At 38.7% G+C, this 20765-nt stretch overlaps 2 protein-coding genes across 4 annotated transcripts in view; one reads left to right on the forward strand and one right to left on the reverse strand.

Moving 5' to 3' along the window:
* LOC146687470 (uncharacterized) overlaps window positions 1-12251 on the forward strand; it is a 34500-nt gene extending 22249 nt beyond the window's left edge. The window contains exons 1-11 of one of the 3 annotated variants that reach the window (XM_085438187.1): window positions 97-240; window positions 1311-1391; window positions 1543-1689; window positions 2261-2387; window positions 2913-3448; window positions 3733-5772; window positions 6628-6684; window positions 7236-7415; window positions 9020-9181; window positions 9395-9493; window positions 9599-12251. In XM_085438187.1, the coding sequence (XP_085294313.1) occupies window positions 178-240; window positions 1311-1391; window positions 1543-1689; window positions 2261-2387; window positions 2913-3448; window positions 3733-5772; window positions 6628-6684; window positions 7236-7415; window positions 9020-9181; window positions 9395-9493; window positions 9599-9691 (3585 nt within the window). In that variant the 5' untranslated portion in view covers window positions 97-177 and the 3' untranslated portion in view covers window positions 9692-12251. Of the gene's footprint in view, window positions 1-96; window positions 241-1310; window positions 1392-1542; window positions 1690-2260; window positions 2388-2912; window positions 3449-3732; window positions 5773-6627; window positions 6685-7235; window positions 7416-9019; window positions 9182-9394; window positions 9494-9598 lie in introns of those variants that run through there. The other 2 variants (XM_085438189.1, XM_085438188.1) reach the window with 2 other exon arrangements.
* On the reverse strand, window positions 11642-19979 carry LOC146687473 (plexin domain-containing protein 2-like). The gene is made up of 14 exons (XM_085438190.1): window positions 19677-19979; window positions 17473-17699; window positions 17175-17318; window positions 16897-16966; window positions 16386-16508; window positions 16120-16238; window positions 15946-16045; window positions 15749-15844; window positions 15515-15596; window positions 14555-14615; window positions 14251-14470; window positions 13414-13449; window positions 12825-12979; window positions 11642-11874 (listed from the first exon to the last, which is right to left on the reverse strand). The coding sequence occupies exons 1-14, from the start codon at window positions 19765-19767 to the stop codon at window positions 11659-11661; spliced, it is 1740 nt and encodes a 579-aa protein (XP_085294316.1). The 5' UTR covers window positions 19768-19979; the 3' UTR covers window positions 11642-11658.
* Between the last annotated feature and the right edge of the window lie 786 nt (window positions 19980-20765).

The following is a 20765-nucleotide window of genomic DNA, read 5'->3' on the forward strand; positions in this document are numbered from 1 at the left end:
CCTTTGCGATCGACTGGTCGATCGCGATCGACGTATTGAGCACCCCTGCCTTAGCAGCTTCTAAACGTTAGAGTGAGATCCGGTTTCTGGGTTTTCAAAATAAAATACAATAAAAAAAAAATGATAAAATTCACACTTAAAATGATAATTAAGAACAGGTAAGTGCATGTTTTTCATATGTATTTAGAGGAGGCCATAGACGAGGCCATTTCCAAGGCTGAATTTGACACTTCCAATCAGGTTATTCATGTTTTTCCTCTCATACAAATAGTTGCTTATTGTTCGAACCTCTATCGACCCATACAGTCTTCTACTGGAAATGCTACATTATGTTGGAGATTATCCTCAATCTGCACTTTGATAAATAGCCTCTAGAGACCTTACATGAAGTTTCTTTTTAATCTGAGATAAGATAAGATAGAACTTTATTAATCCCTCGGGTGGGTTCCTCTGGGAAATTCGATAATACTATTCTGTTTTTTTATTTTCTTTCAGTCAGATTAAGTTAAACCATCAGGATTATGCTTCCGTCCAAAACTCAGATGGTTTAATACTACAGTATAAGGCAATGGCAGGGCGATTGCTATCTTTGCTCATAGCTGTATGTAAAATGTGGCCACTCCATGAAATAACCCGAGGAGGTCATGATGTGAATCCTCGATCTGAATGCTTTTGCTGATGTGTTTTGGCTGAGTGACCCTTGTATGGTTATAACTTGTCAATCACAAGGAGGGACTGCCATGAAACCGCATTCTTTTCTTTTCTAACTTGAATCATAATTTAAAAAATTGTATTCAGTAAGCCTTGAACCCAGTATGTACGACCATAAAGCCATGAGGTTGGGTCGTTAAAGAGGTCATAGCTGAAAGGACATTTTTCCTAAATTTCTTTGTTTCAACCATAGTCAGCACCCCCTGTTGGTCTTTTGAAAGAATGCAGGTTGAAAGTATTTTCTTAAACAAAGTTCATCTAATATCTGCATACCTTTTTAACTCAACTGAAAACGATTTGCTCATTCACATGAAACCCCAGTAACATGCTAGCCTTTAAAATGTTATACTTTTTCATATAGGGGGAATTATTTTGGTTTAATTCATCACTTGACCTTTCTAACTTAGATTTCTGATGCTGCATCTTTAAAAACACAGTTATGTTAGAAAAGATTTACTTCTTACTAATCTCTCAAAGTATGCTAAAGCTTTTGGATGTAGCACAGCAAACATGTATATGTAGTGTATATTCAGAGGAGTAATCAGCTTAGAGTGTTTGTTTGCGGCGATGAATAGCTTTTTTATTTGTGTTTACAACAGGAGAAGCAGAATGAAGCACGCTATCTGCGGGAGCACAGAGGAGAGCTCATTGAGGAACTGGCCAAAACCATTGTGCAAAAAGTAAAAAACATAAGAACAATAATTTAGCATGTGAAGGCCTCTTCAAACCTTCCAGTATTAGAAAGGAGTTAATTATTTAATTTTATTTATTTTTTCATCTGCAGAGTACTGAGCTGTTTGCAGCACTAATCCTAGTCTCTGTTTATGTAAGATCATTAGTAGGAGAAAGACTTTGGCTGAGATGAGAGCAGAATATGATCAAGACTTGGCCCTTGAACGCAACACTGACCTTCATCATCAACATCAGTCCCCCTCTGATCAAGCGTCCAGCTCACAGAAACATCAACCAAGCCTCTGGGTAAAAATAAATAAATCAGAAACACGTTTTGTGATCCAACAACTTTACCTTTGTGAATAATTGGTGGGAAATAACTCAAGTAATGTATTTGTATTTATTCTTAATGAGTAAACCAGTTTGCTTAGAAGACGTTAAAGCTCCAGGAGCACATGTAGTATGAAGAACAAGTTACATTTAAAAATCTCTTTTGTTGGTACCACCCAGGCTGTGTTTTTAAAAAAAAGAATATTTGGTACTTAGAGTCTGTTCTGTGATGATCCTGATGAAGGCCATGGGCCAAAATGAGTTAGTCAAGTAAGAAGGTTGTTCTTCATATGATAAATGTTGCTGGACCTTTAGGTTCTTCTTCACACGCACATCAGAAGCAGCTGAACAGTAAGTCATCAGTTCTTCTTTCACTGAAACAAAGGATGACATGATCATTTCTGTTTCCACATGCTGACCTCTGCTGGTTGAACTATTCAACAAGGAACCTTTATATTATCATCAGTTTATAGAAATAAAAGATCAATTCAAATATCACCAAATTATTTTTTTCTAATTTTGCAATGACTTTTATCTTTTTCCCCAGAGGTCACAATCTGCTTTCTCACTGTTGGACAATGACCTTCCGGGCCTTATAGAAGACTCCCCGCAGACATTACAGAAGGAAGGAGCTGGGTCGGCTTGGAAGAGTGTAGACCGGCTGGATAACGCTGGTAAGATCCTCAAAAACTCAACAAGTATGTTAAACTCACAGTTGTAAATTGGATTATTTTATGTATATTTTTCTCCTCACACTGTTTATGATTGAATGTATTACCATAAAAAGTTGGAACAGGTTCATTACATATGATATACACAACATGCGTGCTCCTGTAACTGGAACAACATGATTTAAGTGACAGGTAAACAATGCTACAGTCTCCCAATTTTAAGGAAAACGGTCCACATTTGCATCAGCATTTAATGCTTTTTTTCATACTTTATCTCTTTTCAAAGTTTTCATACAAACTGGCTTCATATCCAAATTTTCTCTGCCTTGTTGGGGAACTGCTAGCTGTAATGTCACGCTCTCAGTTCTAGTTAAAGGTGTGGTAGGTAATACTTGTGTGGGTGTTTTTGTTGCATCGTTATATGCCTCGTTTGGCACACTGCTCCCTGCTTCTCTGCGTGATATCTGCGTCCTTGTGTGTGTATGTGCATGTCTGTGTAAATGCGTCTATGCGTCGGTGTGTCCGCAGTGCTGAAGAGCCCTGATGGGAACTGGATTGCCCTGCAGAGCGCCCAGCTGTCTCGTCCCAGCCTACTCACTAAAAGGAAGAGCCTGGTCTACAGCGCTTTGGAGAGGGAGTCCGGAGTGGTGTCAGCCTACGAAGGTCTGGGCTCAGACAACGAAAGCAGACCAGAGCCTGACAGCTCCTGGGGTGCCGTCCTCAAGGAGATCCACAGGAAGATGACGGACTCTAACTTTCACCTGCCTGACGCCGGCGACAGCATCCCATCGCCACTAACGGGCGAGCGAGGCAGCCAAGATGGTCTGTTTTCAGACTCTGAGGGGAACTGGAAGCCTAAAAAACCTCTCATGGCTCTCTTAAAGCGGAAGGTGCCGGCAGAGATCATCAGACCTTCGTCATCCCACAGGACAAACATCATCGATGTGAACTTTAACCTGGAGGGAGCAGGAGGGAATCAGGGAGAGACGAAGGTGACAAAAATGAGGAAGTCACGGAAGAGGAGAAAGAGTAAAAAAGAAACGGTGGCTTCTTCTCCTGTGTCGGTAAGAAAGAAATACAGATGAAAGGACACTGGACTATCCAGCTGAGTCATTCAAGGACCTTTAAACATGCAAAGCTGCCAGCTTTTGCTCTGAAACTTGTCTAATTTCTGCAGTTGTTTGCATGGAGCTATGACGATAAAGAAATGAGATGATTACTCAGTTAACTGATAAATCAATCAGTCAAGTCTCTGTTTTTCAAGACAACAAACCCACTTCACAAATAATAGCAATGGTAAATATAATAAATTTATATTTTCTAAGTCAAACACTCTTTCTGTTTGCAGGATTTAAATCAAAATGACAACGTCCCACCACATCCTTCTGATGATGTGACCTCTGACACTCTGACGTCTGAAGCCACCACCCCTGAACCGTTTGACTCTGAGGGTAACATCACTGTAAATAAATCCAATCCAGTGGACGAGGAGCTTCAGTTAAGTCTGCAGCAGCAAGCGGCACGAGTTTCTGACTCGACCACAAGAAATGAAAAGCTTGATGAAGACGGAGATGATGGACAGACGAAGAAAAGGACTCAAGAAAGTACGGATGTAGAGGAGGAAGATGAGAGGCTGTGGAAAATGGAGATCGATTTGGATGAAAGGAGAATGGAGGATGAGGAAGAAATGGATGAAGAGATGAAATACAGATTTTACAGGCTTGTTGCACAGTCCAGACTCTCATACTTTTCGTCTACTGAAGATAACCTCGACAGAAGTGAAGGAGAGTGGGAAAGAGAGAACGATGAAGATATGGAGGAGGAAGATAAAGAGCAAGATGAGAAAAAGCCAAAAGGACTGACTTACAAAATATGTCAGTTGGAAAAACAAGTCAGAGCTTCACAGTTCTCATCCACAGAGGACGAGCTGGACAAAGTTGGCATAGAAGAAAAGGAAAAGGGAGAGGAAGAGGACGAGGACGAGGAGGAGCTGGTGGTGAAAGTGTGTAGATTAGTTAATCAAGTCAGTGCCTCCGAGTTTTCATCTACAGAGGACGAGTTGGACAGAGTGAGCAGAGAAGGAGACGAGACGATGGACGAAGAGTCTCTGTGGAAACTGCCAGCAGAGGAAGCAGCACAGCTACGCGATTTGGTCAGTTTAGTGAGGGCTTCTCAGTTTTCTTCCACTGAGGATGAGCTGGATAGAATTGGAGAGAATGAGGGAGAAATGGAGGAGGAGATGAAACAAGGAGAAACTGAGAACAGCATTGAGATGGAAGAGCTTTGGGAGAGAGCAGATAGGGAGAGGACAGAGTCCATTGGAGACCTGGACGTGAACATGTTTGAGTTAATGGCTGATACTGAGAAAACAATGAGAGAGGGCAGGGATGGAAAAGTAATACATGAGGATGCTTTTTACAATCAGATACAAGTCGAGGCTGTCCAGCATGAGGAAAATGAGAGAGCGGAAAATAAAGATTGCACGGTGGAGAGGGTAACAGTGGATGAAACAATAGCCAAGGGGCACTTAGGCGCTGAAAAAGTAGAAGTTTTCAAAGGAAATGAGAGTGAAAACGACTCAGAGAAAAGACAAGAGATTAACTTAAAAACAGGGGTGGAAGCACAGGGAAGCGACTTACAGCAAAAGAATTGGCTTGAGGCAAAGTGGCCCGACCAAGACAGAGAAGACAAGTTTCAGAAAGAAAGCAAAGAAAGCGAGAAAAAGAGGCAATCTTTAGAGGACAGCGATGAAGAATTCGACAGAATAATCAGCAGCATGTTGTTAATGACTTTGGGCGACATGGACGTAGAACCAATAATGGATAATGTCGGAGGAAGAAACAAAGAGCTAAAGGATGAAGATGAAAGCAGTGATCAAGGAGGAGAGAAAGGAGAAAAGGTTGGACAAAGCACAGACGCTTCAGAGGAGACGGGACATCTTTCAAAGGAGTCTCAAAGTCAAAGAGGCCACCAGAGGTCTGAGTCAGAGGTGAGAAAACATCCCGAGGAAAATAGAAGTGAGGAAACTGAAGGAGATATTTCTGCAAAACGGGAGAACACAGACAAGGCAGGCAGAGATGTAAATGAGCAGAAAGAAAGTGAAAAAAGTTTGGTTAAAGAAAAACCTGCAGCTTTGACATTTACCAAGACATTTGAGACAAGTGAAGCTACCATGATGTGTGAAAGAACAGAAGAGGACACGGAGGAAAAAGAGGATGGAAGAGAAAGTCTGGCAGCAGAGCGGAAAGCACTGGAGACATGGGGAGATACTGCAGACATGGAGAAGACAGACATGAAGGAAGTCAAAGACAAAAGTGCAGACATCATGGAAGAAAGCAGCACTTTGTCTCTGCCCGAGGGTTTACTGTCAGCAGAGGAGATTCAGAATGTAAGCACTCAAGCTGTGAGACCATTTCAGAAGCTTTTTTCTGACACTTATTTCCTACTAACACTCTGCTGGGTAAAGTGAGCCTATGCACCTTAGAACAAAACAAACACACACGTGCACATTTCACCAGTTACAAATGAAAAGGTCAGTTCATAAGAAATAAAACACAGGATTCATTATTTCTATCAGTGCTACAAGATTACACATAATCCTGCATCAGACATAGTCTGTCCCAATAACCAGATTTATTAAAGACCCTCCAAAGAATGTATAATCGTGCTAATGAGTCTGCATGGTGTGTTTTATTTGCCAGAGGGTCCCTGATTAATTCCTGGCTGGCCAAACCTTTATTCTATTTTCTGTCTGCCGTAAAGAAAACAAACGTTTGTGTAAACCTGCTTTACATAACTTCCTGCTTCATCGCTGTTTTCCTCTCACTTCCTAAAAGTTTTCCGTTCATTTGAGCTCAAGTGTTTATATTCAGTCCAACAGGCCTGTGCTAAAATTTCATTTACAAACTTTGCCCCCTTTAAGAGTTTGATTACAGAAGAAGTCTTGATTTGTGTTATTACAGCTTATAGTGCTTCCTGCTGTATTGGACTAGATTATAATAACATAATAAAACAATACTGACGATGCGAAATGCAGAGTTTATGATAGAGCTGTAAGAGCCGACACCCCAGTAGAGCTCTCTACGAGTTTAGGTTCTCCTGTGTCTCCTTTACTTGCAATATATCACTTTAAAGTCCAGTGCAAACTCCCTAAAAATCATTTGTTTTGAACGCAACTAACTTCTGTCTGATGCTTCTTTCTCCTCTGTGTGCTTCGTTTCCTCCTGCGCTGTGTGAGCTGTAGGGTAGAGACATGGAGCTTTACAAAACAATAGAGTTTATGTCGACTCTGTTGGAGCAGGTGAGAATGAACTTTGTTTTGGTTGAAGACGGGTACTCAGATTAGTTTTTGTTTTTTAATATTTTTCCATGTTTGTCATGCATAACTTATTTTTCAACATGTCATCAATGTTACCCCCCCCAAAAAAGAAAATCCATAATATTAATGATTTACTAGCTTTTATAGCTGATTACCATCCACTGTGACTGAAGTCCCTCCTCCTGAAATGCATTTGAATTCATTCATGCATCTGGATGTTTTTATTTTGAACTTTATTTAGAGCAGTAAGTGGAGTGGCACTGCATTTCATTAATCTGAGTCCAGGCTAACGTAAGAGCGTTAATATCCCAGTATGACCTAAAAAAAACATCAGGATGTGGAGGAAATTCAAACTGCAAGCTTTAAAATCCTTCACACTGAATTCCTATATTTTGGTCACCTGGGTATGAACAGTTGTTCTATTGCACTCTTACTTGTTTTTCTAATTTAAATGAAAATAAAGGTATCCTTAATCACACTGCCAGGAGATGTCAGTATTTAGAGTAACACCCGTCTCTGTTTGTGTGCTGTAGAGATACTCAGCCGTGTCCCTGCGCAGCATCACTACTGAGATGCTGAAGGTGCTGAACGCCACTGAAGACCTGCTGCAGGGTGTGGAGGGAGGAGAAAACACCCCACCCCCATCCACCTCCCTGCCCCCCAACACTGACCCCAAAAAACTGGACCAGCAGTTCTCCAGACTGGAGGAAAACGTGAGTTCAGTTTAAAGATATTCTACATCACATGTAGCACGGTTAGCTCTTGTTTTGAAGATGCAGCATTTTAATTTAGGCTTTAAAAGGATCCGCTAAGTATAATTAAATATTACCATAAATCTTTCAACAAACATTAAAAAGAAACAAAGCCAACTGAATAATAAGTTACTTTGGCTGCTTCCTTTTTCCCTTACATTTACCCTGCTTCAATTTCTCTCTCAATAACTCAGTGACGTGACAGCTTGTTTTAATAGTTTCACTTTATTCACTAGATTTTCAATTGCTGTTGAGATAATTTATTAAAATCATTATTTTTAATAATTTTCAGTTGAGTCCATCAAATAATTAACACATAAAAATTGTGGTTAATGTAGCTGTTATTCCATCATGCATTGTTTTTGTTTTTTGTTTTATTTTGTTTCACACATGGTACAGCAGTAATTCATTTCCTATACACAACCTTTCTTTCAATTAAAGTAACATGAAAAGGAGCAGGAAGAAGAATAAATTCTGATTGACACTTGCCCCCTATCTGTGATAATACAAGTAGGCACTTACAGCCAAAAATACACTCTGACACTATTCTGCACACAACACAACACAACACAACAAAACAAACAGAACAATATACTCAACAATGAGCAATACCACTAAATATCAAACTAAAAGGATCATTCTTTCTACAATTTCTGTTATTTTCAGCTTCTTCATATCGGTTTATCATTTTATTCTTATAGCAGATTTTAAATTGAGAAACATTTGTACAACCCTTAAAATGATCATGGAGAGAATTCCAGTTTCTTATGCCTATGACTGTTGGACACATTTGGCTTTGTGTGGTTCAAGCAAACCGGTGCTTAAAATAAAACTTCCTTCTGCTGTCCCCATTAGTGTTTTATTTTTTGCCCTAAACATAATAATTAATGTCTGTAATTTCACTATATCGTCTAGTTTTAATAATTTAGATTTTATAAACAAATTATTAGTGTGTTCTCTATATTTAACATTATGCATAATTCAAAGTGCTCTCTTCTGTAATAAGTATAGTGGTTTCATATTAGTCACATATGTATTCCCCCATACTTCAACACAATAACTCAGATAGGGTAGAAATAATGAAGAATATAATATTCGCATTGCCTTGTAATCTAATATATACCTAACATTACCCAGGATATAAATACTTTTGGCCAACTTTTTATTTTTAACATGTTGTTTAATTTTTTTTTAACATCCTGTTAAAGTTTATAACCAAAAACCTTTATGATTATCTAACTGTTCAATAATATAATAATGTGGAACTAGTGAAACTTGTTTTTCATTATTACAGTTATAATTATAGTTATAAATGAGCACATAAATGAGCAAATATGGCCTAATGACATTATTGTGAAGATGAGTATTAAACAAAATCGTCTGCAAAAATGTGTTAAAATGCAGCAAAATCTCCAAAATAAGTGCTTATTTCACTTATCCTTGTTCCATCACTGCAAGCTGCTATTTCCTGTTTTGTGCAATTTTAGTAGTTTTAGAGAAATAAAGTTCAAACGAACGCAGGTTTCAAAAACACTTAAACTTGATTTTTTTTAAATGTGCTGCAGGTGTACGTGGCAGCAGGATCAGTGTACAGTCTGGAGGCTGAGCTGAGTGACCTGGAGGAGTGTGCCCGGGGAATCTGCAGCTCCACGTCTGACATGGAGTTGTCCTTCCTGGAGGAGCAGGTGGCAGCAGCAGCTGCCAAGGTACAACAATCTGAACTGCAGGTAGGTCGTGGTTGGATTTCTAGTAAAATATGTAAATAGAAGGAGAGATTTTGATTGACAGATATTTGGACGGTATTTCCTTTAAAAAAAGACATAAAAACATAAAAATTACACCAACAGATTAAAATGAAAAACAATTCAAATATTGAACAGTGCTGTTTTGTTTGTTAAAAACACAAAATCATTTTAATCCTTTCTCTGCGTCTGCTGTAGATCTGTGACATCTCAGCAAGGATCGCTGCTCTGAAGAATGCCGGTCTCAATGTGGACACACAGTCGCGCTTGATCAAGAGCAGGACTATTCCAGTTATGGTACAGTATCTGTTTACACTAACACACTGCAGTGAGTCCATCAGAACAGGAAGTCAAACTTTGCACGTGCACACAAAACTATTTCTCACATGCATCTCCCTGCAGCCCGTCACCCTCGACTCCTCGAGACAGATGAGAAGGCGATTACCTGCACCCCCCGTGAAAGGTGGAGAAACACTGTCCTTCTTCAAACAGTAGAGTTTGAAATACTTTATTTCACTTCATATGGTTTATGTAAAAACAAACAAAGACATGAAGTGTTTTAGTTATTCATAATGAACTTATATTTATGATGTAATATGTGACTTGTTAGTTTTTATTGACCCAATATCAGCTAAATGCAAAATTACAGCATTTACGTAGAGTATTTTCTAGGAGTACTGCAGTGATATCCCTTTATTTTGTAACTTTTCATCTTCCCTGTTTTCCAAATCATATTCTTTTTATTTCACTGCATCATGCAGCTGCTTTTAGACAATATTCAAATTTATGTCCAGTACAGGACATATTTTTTCTTCATGAATTTGATATTTGACCCTCCCCCAGGAGCATAGCTGTGCAGATGGTTTCTTGCTTGGATACTGCAAAATGTTAGTGGTTGTAGCAGGATTTCCACTTGTTTTGGGGCATCATGGACTTTACATTCATTGCATACTAAATAATATGTATTAATTATACATTATATAAGTTTTGCAATTCATTACGTGTCGTGCCAGGAAAAGCATAGGTGAAGCAATAATTGCTACTCAGTTTGTGTCAGTGACACTGAATCAAATGGGGAGGGGGGTTAGGGATTAGGGGTCCGGGTTAGGTACACCTGAAGGTCTTTTTATGTGTATTTTTCTATTCAAAATATTTTTGTAAAACAGGCCAATTTATGTATGCAGTTGCTCTTTTATAGCAGTACCTGGGTTACAAATTAATGTGTCTTTCTCCTCATTTTCTTTCATTCTGCTTTAGAGTACAAAGACAAATAAGTCACCGGACAAGAACGTCTGTAGTACCTCCAACACATCAGTGCCTTGACCTTGCTACACTGCAGCCTACAGGCCAGTCTTAAACAATCCATCTAGACACCATTTGCCTTAATTTAATTTTAAACTACTCACGCCTCAAATCATATACCATAAGACTTTAGTACTGTATGTGTAATATGAGATGTACAAATAATGCAGGAAATAGTTGATTTGCATCATTCTATCAGATGCATCCAGCAGATTTCTATCAGCACTGATCACTGTTAAAAAAATCAATCATTCACTTTTTAATTCCCCAAACAATGAAACAGCAATCTGAAATGATTAAACATCAGGTGTAAAAAAGTCTTAATGTTTTATTTAGAAAATGTTTCAGTCTTCATTTCACTGCTGTTACTGGATAAAACCTGCGATTTACACTGTACATTATATAGAAAATACAGTGATTACATTTACACAGGAGCAGTTATAGCATGTTAGAGAAATGTTGTGATACTGCTTTATGTCTACAGTTAATATAAATTTAAACAACTTACAATGTATACCTGTATTTTATTTAAGTGTGTATGTTGAAGTGTACATATCTGCAAAGCAATCAGTAAATGTTGTTTTCTGCCTTTTAAATATAGAAAATAAAGAGAAATAAGCCAAAGTTGCTGCAGTGTGCAAATGTTACACAGGGCTGAAAACACTGTGCATCCTGTTTTCCACCTCAGGTGGATGTGGGTGTAACAGTGAGGAATTTAGTCTGTAATTTTGAGATGAGGAAATGACACTCAAATATGACATTCCTCTTTGTGAAGGTGTGGGAAGGACAGCTGTGGAAAATAAAGGCCGTCTTTGAGAGGTGGTTTAAACCATTCAGCAGCATCATCTCGCGCTCTCTGTGGAGCTGTGGTAAAAATGAGCGGATGACCTGAGCAGCGTAAACTCATTATTTTGTCCTTTATGCTTCATAAAAGTGCTGTGGCTGGCCAAATGAATACAAACAGGAGGTAAAACTGGTGCATAAACATAATCGTAACACTTTCCTCATAGAGGTTTGGTGTTTTTGTGTTTCTGTGTACTCAGCTGTTGTCCTTAAAGTGCAACAGCTAAATACAAATAAACTGTAGCATCTGAAAAAGGAAGAAGACGTCCATCGAGAACCAGATCTTTCCCAAAGGATGGTGGGATTTGTAGTTTTGGTCAGGAGCTCTCTGAACTTAGGAAGCGCTCCCTCTGATCAGGAATGACGAATCCTTCTTTCTGTTCGCTCTCTCGTCTGTCGGAAATCACAAAACACTTTTTGGGATCGATGACCACGATGCTGTCTCGGTCCTGACCAGGAGCTTCCACCTCGGCGTAGGAAGGACGACCCGAGCCTCGCCTGAACTTTAGGATTGGCCAGTGGGTTGGGCGTCGCTGTGGGGTTGGTGGAGGGGGGGCACAATTAGCAGACAGTTCAAGGAAAAAAAACTATTAAAAATAGTGCCCATTCTATTATCCCCCCCATTTCCTGCAGTCATTACAGTCCAACAACAAGCACTCATGAAGATCACATAAACATTCATCACATTTCACCTAAAGCAAACATAATGCTCCACTTTAGAAGTGTTCATTTCTGCCCATTTTTATCAGACTGACTTCTATTTAGATGTATTTAATGTATGTAAAGTCCATGTGTAGTCCATATTTCACTGAATATTATAACAACTGATGGAAGAATTTTTGGCTGAGCTCTCACAACAAATGTCGAGTAAAATAAGAGCCAAACAATAAAAAGTTAAAGTTCACTTCAAGTATTTTTCTCAATGGGAAATATTTCCACGTTGCTAAAACAGTTCATTTCAATTCAGTTCAATTTTGTTTAAATAGCACCAAATAAAAGATATGTATTATTTAATTTTATATAATTACACTGTTTGGAATATGATTGCATGTTTTTGTACATGAGTGTAAAACATACTCAGTAATGTACTTGTAGGTTCAATAGGAAGTAAAAACAAGGTGACTCATTGGTGCTGATTCACTTCTCCAAACACACTGAAATAACTGATGAGTAACGTCTGCAAATGTCGAGCAATGTCTGGACATTAATTTAAAATCATGTTTTAAAGGGAAGTTTGAGTAACTAGTTTCTTAGTAAATGTGAGTAGTTTCCTCCAAATTAAATCTAACCAAATGTTTACTGTGTTAGGTTTGCTTCTGATAATTTATTAAAATTCACTGTATTTCCAGTTTAATTTTAAAGAGGGGGGAATTAAAAGGATCTAGGAACTCGTGATTTTGCATAAATATAATGTTGGCAAGTGTAGGTTCAAATAAATTAAGCCGTACTACTAGTGCCCTTGGCTGATTTTAGGTTGACGCACCTCCATGAAGAAGAGGCTGGCGCTGGACGTGGGGTGGTTATACACGTAGATGTATGTAAAGATGGCTGCTGCCAGCAGGACCATCACTACGAGGACTCCCACCAGCAGACGCATCGGCGATGCCTCATAGGTGTCTGTGTTCTCCCCCTCTCCTGCTGTACACAGAGAGTGGTCAGATTCAGCTCATAGACTTAAATGTAAATGCTTCTGCAGTCACGTTAACTTTTCATTTTTCTCGACATAAAAAATTTACCAACTTTGAACAATATCAGGTTCATTAAGTTGCGACATTGTGTGAATTGGTGCTTTTTCACACGAAACCCAACAGGAGGCCTGCCTCAGACACAGTCTCACTATGGGGAAACACTGTGTTTGACTAAGGCGGAGGTACTGCTTGGGTAGAGCGCAGAGGAAGCAAGACTCAACACACACTCGCTGGATGTGAATTTGTTAAGGAAATTACATGCACTATTCTCACACGGGTGCAGTTTAACATCACACACTTTGGACTAAGGAGCTGGAAAGCAGAGACCGTTTCAGGTCCAATAGAACTGCACGAGGCACTTTCATTCGACTGTGAGTGACTTACGTGCATCACTGATGTGAAAAGCAGTCTCTGCACCATCTAGAAAAGAAAAAACAAAGACTTTTAAATGCACACAGTACATGACATGCTGTGACATGACTTTAAAAAATATTTTGGTTAAATTTCACAAGTGGCGGTTTCTGAGCAATCTGTAAACTTCATTTTCTCTTCCTAAGCTTTCACTTCAGTGGACTTGACTTAAAACGTAGTCTGCAGAAGAAAGAAAAAAGTGATAATCAACAAATTTTTTTGGGTTGAGTCGGATATTGAGTCTTTCTCACTCTGCTAGAGTGATGAACGTATATCACGCCATCCTTCAGCACACTGAGGACATCATGCAGTATTTAACATGGCGCTGTATATGCTCAGCTATGAGCTAACAGGGGGCTGGGAAATAGCTGGCCACTTGACCCCCACCCTGTCAGATGTTCCACAACACACCAAGCATGGCTACTGTGCAACAACAACAAACATTCATTCATGGGGTCGTAATGATGGCTGCGCTGCAGAGGTGCACAAAGAGCGACAGAGTGATCTCAGATGATTCAGCATTCAAGATGATTTATTTTAATGTTAACAATCAAAAGGATTCCATTAAAGGCATCCACGCTCCTCTATGTTAGTAGAAACTGACATTTGTTTATAAGGCAAACAAAATAAAAGTGTAATCAAGGCAAAGAAATTATTTCAATTAGATTTCAAAACCGTTTTTTTTATTCTTATTGATTCTCTGATTAGAGTCAAGTGAAAACATGTGCATGAGGAGTGTGATCAGACAAGCAGTCACAACAAACTATGAGTACTATTAAAGCAGATAAAAAAGCTTTGTGAGTTTACCACCTGCAGATTTGTTGGTGGGACGCTGCGGATGTGATTTTGTTTCTCTGCTGATGCTGCTGTGTGTTGAGGGAATGGTGAAAGTGGGAGTCTCGGGGGTGGAGGTCATGCCAGATGTCCTCTGCTGCCCTGCAGACACAGTAACTGGAGGGGTTCGGTGTCTCCCGTGATGTGATGTGGCATTTGTGACTTCATTCATCCGGGGACATCGCAGATTCTGCCTCTGGGAAACAAAAGTGTGTTCAGACTGACGCTAATGGTGCTAAGCTCTAATGTGGTCAATCTTTATGGAGAAAAGCAGAAGAACCTCCTCTGGACAGCCGAGGTCAACCCAGTCCTGCCGTTTACGATCAAAACCACTGGAACATCTGAGAAAGAATGAAATGACTGCTGTTACATTTTCACTCTGTGAGAGCACAACCCGCTTTATTCATGGAGATGAATGTTTCCAAAACCAGATTTAAGTTATCCACCTTAATGCTGGCAGCTGATGATTTATTTTTAAATTAAAATTAAAATGATTTATTGGAGATGTGGATAATAATCACAAAATATTTAAACCACCATGAGTGATGCTTAAAAACCTTTTTCATTGTCACAAATCACTAAATGTATTACAATTATTTATTTAAAAGATAAGTTTATTAGACTCTTCAGTGCTTGACAGGAGATTCGGCTGCATATTCCTGCTAACTGCAGTGAACTTTGTATATTCATCTCTTAAGGTCGCTAGGCCAGATTCGGGTAGTTGGGGTTGCTGACTATCCCGCAGGCTTCCTGTTGACTGTACTGTATGTGAATGACATGCGAATGACTCTGCGAGCCTGCTCTGTTTACTCACAGTGACAGGATATGAGACAGTCTCAGGAAGCACCGCCTATGAATCAAGTTTACTGAGTGTGAGTGAGTGAGCGTATCCCTGCACGCGCAACCGCAACTGACTGAGAGCTGAACTGAACAAACTTTGGGCAACAACAAAAAACTCTCATGGATAAACTGTGAGGTTGAATAGGCTGCATGTACAAAATACTTCAAATTCATTATTATTAAAAATGAGAGATAATGCAGTTATTATATTTTCATATTTATCCAAAGTGAGAAATGCCTCAGTTTCACACTGGAAAAAAAAACTTACTGTAACTGCCTTCAACTAAAAATATTCTCTAATTTTAATGGATCCACATTAGACCATGAAACATTTTCTATTCCTAAAATAGTGGCAAAGTCACTGGTCTCTTTGATCTCTTTGACTGCTTTTCCACGTTACCTTCGTAGCTTACTGCACCAGCTGCAGTTAAAGCCAATCTGAGAAGTGACACATGGGCCACAGCTGGAGAACTGCAGACACGCTGAGAAGACAGACAAAGAGAGTGAGGAGGAAGAAACTGCTTTGCCTTCTGCAGATAAAACAGCATAATAGTAGAATATCCTGTAGCACAAAGATTATACATTCTTTGAATACTGACTGGTTCAAATGGTATTAAAAATAGGAATAACCTACTAGGGAGAGGAAGCATCTCCACCGCTATTAAACGGGAGATTTTGGACACTGGAATGTCGACTTTGTGATACTCATAGATGGTTCTCCGACGAACATCTGACGCATGTCGGATAGAAAATAAAGATGTCACATATAAGCTGCTAATAATTAAAGAAAGTATTTTGATGAAATTTTAACAGGACAAATTTTCAACTTACTGGGAATCTGCTCTAGCTCACGAAGCACCATAAACGCATCGGACAAGCCCACTTTGACAGGATGATTCTCAGAGCTGATGTCGCTGATGCTAATAGGAATCTATGAGGTAAAAACTGCATGAATAAATTTACTTTGTTTTAAAAGATGGACACAAAAGAGAGAAGAAAAGCCACCTCTTTGTAGGCAAAGACAATCCGCCCGTCACTGTGCAGAACGGCCTGGAAGGTGAAAGCTCCCACGCTGATGTTGTCCTGGAGGTGAAGGTGGTTCCACTGAACCACCAATGCTGTGCCTAATGGATGGACATGGGCACACACAATACTGTAATGTTTTGTACGCATGTTTGCACGTTCCCTGCCAACCTTATGCAGCACATGTTAGGGCGTCTATTCAGTAAAAATATTTAGTCTAGTAAATAAATAAGATCAACAGTTCCCACCGTTATCGAAGTAAAACACAGATGAGTTTTTCGACAGGCTCGGGTCGAAATTCGCCATCAGAGGAGCGACGTACTGAGTGGCTGTGAGCATCCGATGGATTATGTCTCCAGTGTAAATAAAACCTGGTAGGAAAAGATGTGCAGCTGTTAGCATCAGTAACTTATTATACATTATAATCAGTTGACACTGACAGCTGTCATGTAAATTGCTTGTAGACACAGTCATTAATTTAACTTACGGTATGTACTTTGTTCCTGTCAATGCAACGGTCAGATCTTTGACTCACTAAAGCTCAGGCATTGATACTGCCCCAATAAAACTTCAAAATATGCAAGTAACAATTATTTATTACCATTTAATAAACTAATATATTTATTAAGTAGGTGGAATTCCAACTAACAAAAGTGTGTTTATTCTTAGATTTGAAGAAGGTGATGGGATTTCCTGACACGTGCAGCTTTGGGCTCACAACCTCCACAGAAACAACACTGAGTGTAGTTAAAGACTCACCTCCAGTTGCAACTGTGATTTCTTTGAGTAAATGGCCGTAAAAAGGAAAGTCAAAGGAAAGATTCACTCTCTGGAAGCACAGAAACATAAAGCAGGAAATTAGGTAAAAGAAAGTTGTTGTTTTTTTGTCTTTATTTAGGAAGAAGATGAAACTATAAAACTAATATGAAAGGTGTACAAGACAGTCTGGACATCATACCTGGAAAATAAACCACTTCACCCCCCACAAATTTGAAATGTTCCTATTTTAGTTATTTCTTCACAGACTGATCTCTTACCTCAGCTTGTCGGTGAGTTCTGGGCAGGAAGCCACGGACCTTTTGCTGATCTGCCTCCATTTTACTGATGTTGACCCACAGCTCTTTACCAGCTGCATCTCCAGGAGCATAGATTTTAGATGTGTAGTAGACATTATTCATATCCTACAACAGCAGATATTTATTATATATGTTATTATATGTTCTTATCACATCTTTGCATGTACCCTTTTTTAAACACTAAATCAGTAGTACAGTAATATTTATATTACATTAACTCTATCTGCTGTTGAATGTCTTTGCAGCAGAATAACCTTACTACGATCTGTGTAGAATTACTGGGCTCATCCTCCATCATTACATTTGGATCTGACTCCTCTGACTGGTGTTGGTTTCTGTAGTGGCCTCGTTTATCTGCAGTCCTGTCAGGGGCCTCGGACCTGGGCCTAGATGCCCACCTCCGTTCTCTGGGCTGGTGGTTCACAGAGATTATATGTAACCTCTGCTCTGGAGGAGACGGCTCCTGCATGTTGGCAGGGTAGACTCCTAAGAAGTAACAGAGGAGAGCAAAGAAAATAGGTTGGTTAGATTAGAATTTTTAATGAGACAACAACAATGTAGCCAAATAAAAAAATTATGCATTTGTTGTATGAAGCATTTTATAGGGCTTTATATGTATCTTATCATAAATCAATTTATTATAAACCAGTGCTTTTAGTTCTGTCTTTTTGTTGTTTTTGTTGTTGTTTTGCTTTGTTTGGTTTTTTTTTGCAATTTTCTCTTTTATTCTGATATAAAAAAAAACTTTTAAAAATCTATACTTATAAAAGACAAAGGGGTTATAATCAAACATCATAACAAATCTAATTAAACATCTGTTGACTGAAGAGTCCAGTGAACAGATTTAGTGGATTTAGCAGATGTAGTAGATAAAGCAAAATCTGACAATATAATATTCAGCAGATCACTAACTTACTGTAACTTGAGCGCTTACAAAAATACCAAACTGACAAAGTTTTAAATAAAATCGAAAATATTAAATGTACCTCTCAAATATGATCTCTTGAGGCTTTTCATTTACTTCTCTCCATTTTAAGGTACTGATTTGTTTTCCAAATCAGTAAACAAACAAACACGTAATTTAAAATGAAAAATTTTGTTTTCTAATTACAATTTCGCTTTTCTAATTAACTCTGTAAAGTCTGATCTGATTGAACCTTCAAACAAATTTAAAAAAAGAAATGAAATGAGTATTAATTTGTATAACTTCTCTACATCCGTCATTTTTTCCAAATGTATTCCTAAAAAATGTGTTTGTGCAACGTATTAATTGTTTTCAATAACAACAAAAATTGACTGACAATGCTGAAAAACTCACAAAATCCTGTGTATCACAGTAGCCATTAAATAATTAAGAACATCAATTGTATTTTAACACGACGTGCTGTCATAAACTTTACATCCACAAAGTTTATAATATCAGTTTCTTATATGAACCCTTTCAGAAAGTTCTGGCTTTTCTTACGTCACTTCAGAGGGTGTGGTTTGTGTGCTAAATTGCATTATGTCGTATTGAGCACATTTCCAAGAACAAAATATGACTATTTTATTTAAGCATTTTTAACAGTAGCACAAACCAAATCCTGTAAAACAACACCTTGCCAAAAACAGTCTGTATGCTGTGAGGCTGCTGTATTAGAGTGCATCAGCTTTACTGAAACACCGCAAACTAAAAAGCTTAAACAGATTAAAAGATTATTTTAACAGCATTAAAATAATCTTTGATTATTAGATATTAAAGAGATTAGATATGGACAATACGATGTCTAAAACGTAAAGCAAACTCGCTCTTTTACATGTCCGGCTGGATGTAAACAGTTCCTCAGTGGGTGCCATGTGGCAAACATGTGGTCACTCTTCCCTTCCAGTGACAACAGTGTCCTAACTTTTCCTTTCACAGCGGACAGTGAAGGCATGCTTCACATTCTTCACACCAGGAGCTCCAGGACCTGGCGTGTGAGGCCAGACATCAGTGGGTGATGTGTCCATGAATCTGTCACACGGTAACTGTCGGGGCTCAAAACACGCCACAGCAAATGCCAATAGGTGCTTCCACGCAAGATGTGTTAGATTTTCTTACAGACGTGAACTCTATTACACAAAGCAGCAGCAACAAAACAGCGTGGTTAAACATTTCATTAGTTTGCCGTCTTAAAATAATAAATAAATAAATCACTGCTTTCAAAGCAGGAGGTTAAATTTGTGATTTGGCACTAAAATAACTGAAAGGCCATCGGGCTGTCAGTACTATGGTAAGAAATATGGACACTGTAAGCATATTCAGAAAAGGTTACACTTCATGACAGCCAACCCATTATTAGCCTAATGACAACAAATAAATGTTAAAAAGGAAAAAGTGATTTAAAAATTGTCTAAATAAAATTAATAATATAATTAACACTTAATTCACGATGTGGGTCTGTGCTTTTTGTAGCTGGTGTCAATTACATTTTTATGACTCACCGTAGGCAGATTTTAGCCTCATGAAGCTGATTTCAAGCTGGAGAACAAAGACCAGACATCTGACGAGATAAACCGTCTTTGTCGTCGCCATCCTTCCTGTAGCTCCAGTTTCTGAGCGCAGAGAAACTCATTAATTATCCCGAACAGATTCTTCACTCTTTCACTGATGGCAGTTATCTATTTAAAAAGACAAATGCAGTCCAGTGTTTTGAAGAGAAAAGAAAGGAGAAAAAAAAGCAGACGAAGCAAAGTTAGATATTTATGTATCCTCATGTGATGTTGATGTCCAACTCCATCGGTGTTCATCATCAGCAAGCCTTCTCTGCATCAGTTCAGTCTGCAACAAAGTCAAACGCTGCAGGAAACGTTGCATTCAGGCACTGTCGTATTGATCAGCATCTTCAACGTCATTTCATTGATTTAATTTAATTTCTTTTTTATTTGTCTGAATTTTATTTGAATAAATCAAAATGTTTTTGAAAAAGAATCTGTGCATCTCAACCAGTATACTGCATTGGCCTAAGGTACTGACAGAAAACTTGGGCTTAGGCTACTAACTATATCATTCCTGTGACTGTTTTAACCTGTGATGTGCACAGTGCACAATTCTGCAATTACAATGTTTGACAAATACATAAAAATCCATGCATGCATGAGTATTATAAGGTAACCAAAAGCACCAAAATTAAGACTAAAGTGTCCCACATCATAATCGTCTTGCAGATATAAAGAGCAAAAGAAATCACACACACTGCCAGGATGTATCTTAACTCAATCATACACTCAAATTTCTAACTGTTAGAAGACGTTATGAGAGTTTGCTCTTTTTTCACCTGCACCTACATTCACATTAATAACAACCTGAGTATCCTCTGTCTATCTCACTCTTCTATCCAAAGAATGTTGAATGCAAAAACCTGCACCTACAAATGGAGAGATGCCAAACTGTGTTTCTGGTAACAGTGACATTACAGATCTATCTTATCTTAATCTGCATTGAAGTTTCACGATTACGGGGAACAAGTGAATGCACCAGGTCATCCACGCAGCTCCAACCTTTCCCGTTGGATGGCGCACGATTGTGCAACT

This window comes from Copadichromis virginalis, linkage group LG18 (genome assembly GCF_057382275.1).
Source record: "Copadichromis virginalis isolate Kocher_CV1m ecotype Utaka linkage group LG18, C_Virginalis_male_GT1.1, whole genome shotgun sequence".
Taxonomy (NCBI): domain Eukaryota; kingdom Metazoa; phylum Chordata; class Actinopteri; order Cichliformes; family Cichlidae; genus Copadichromis; species Copadichromis virginalis.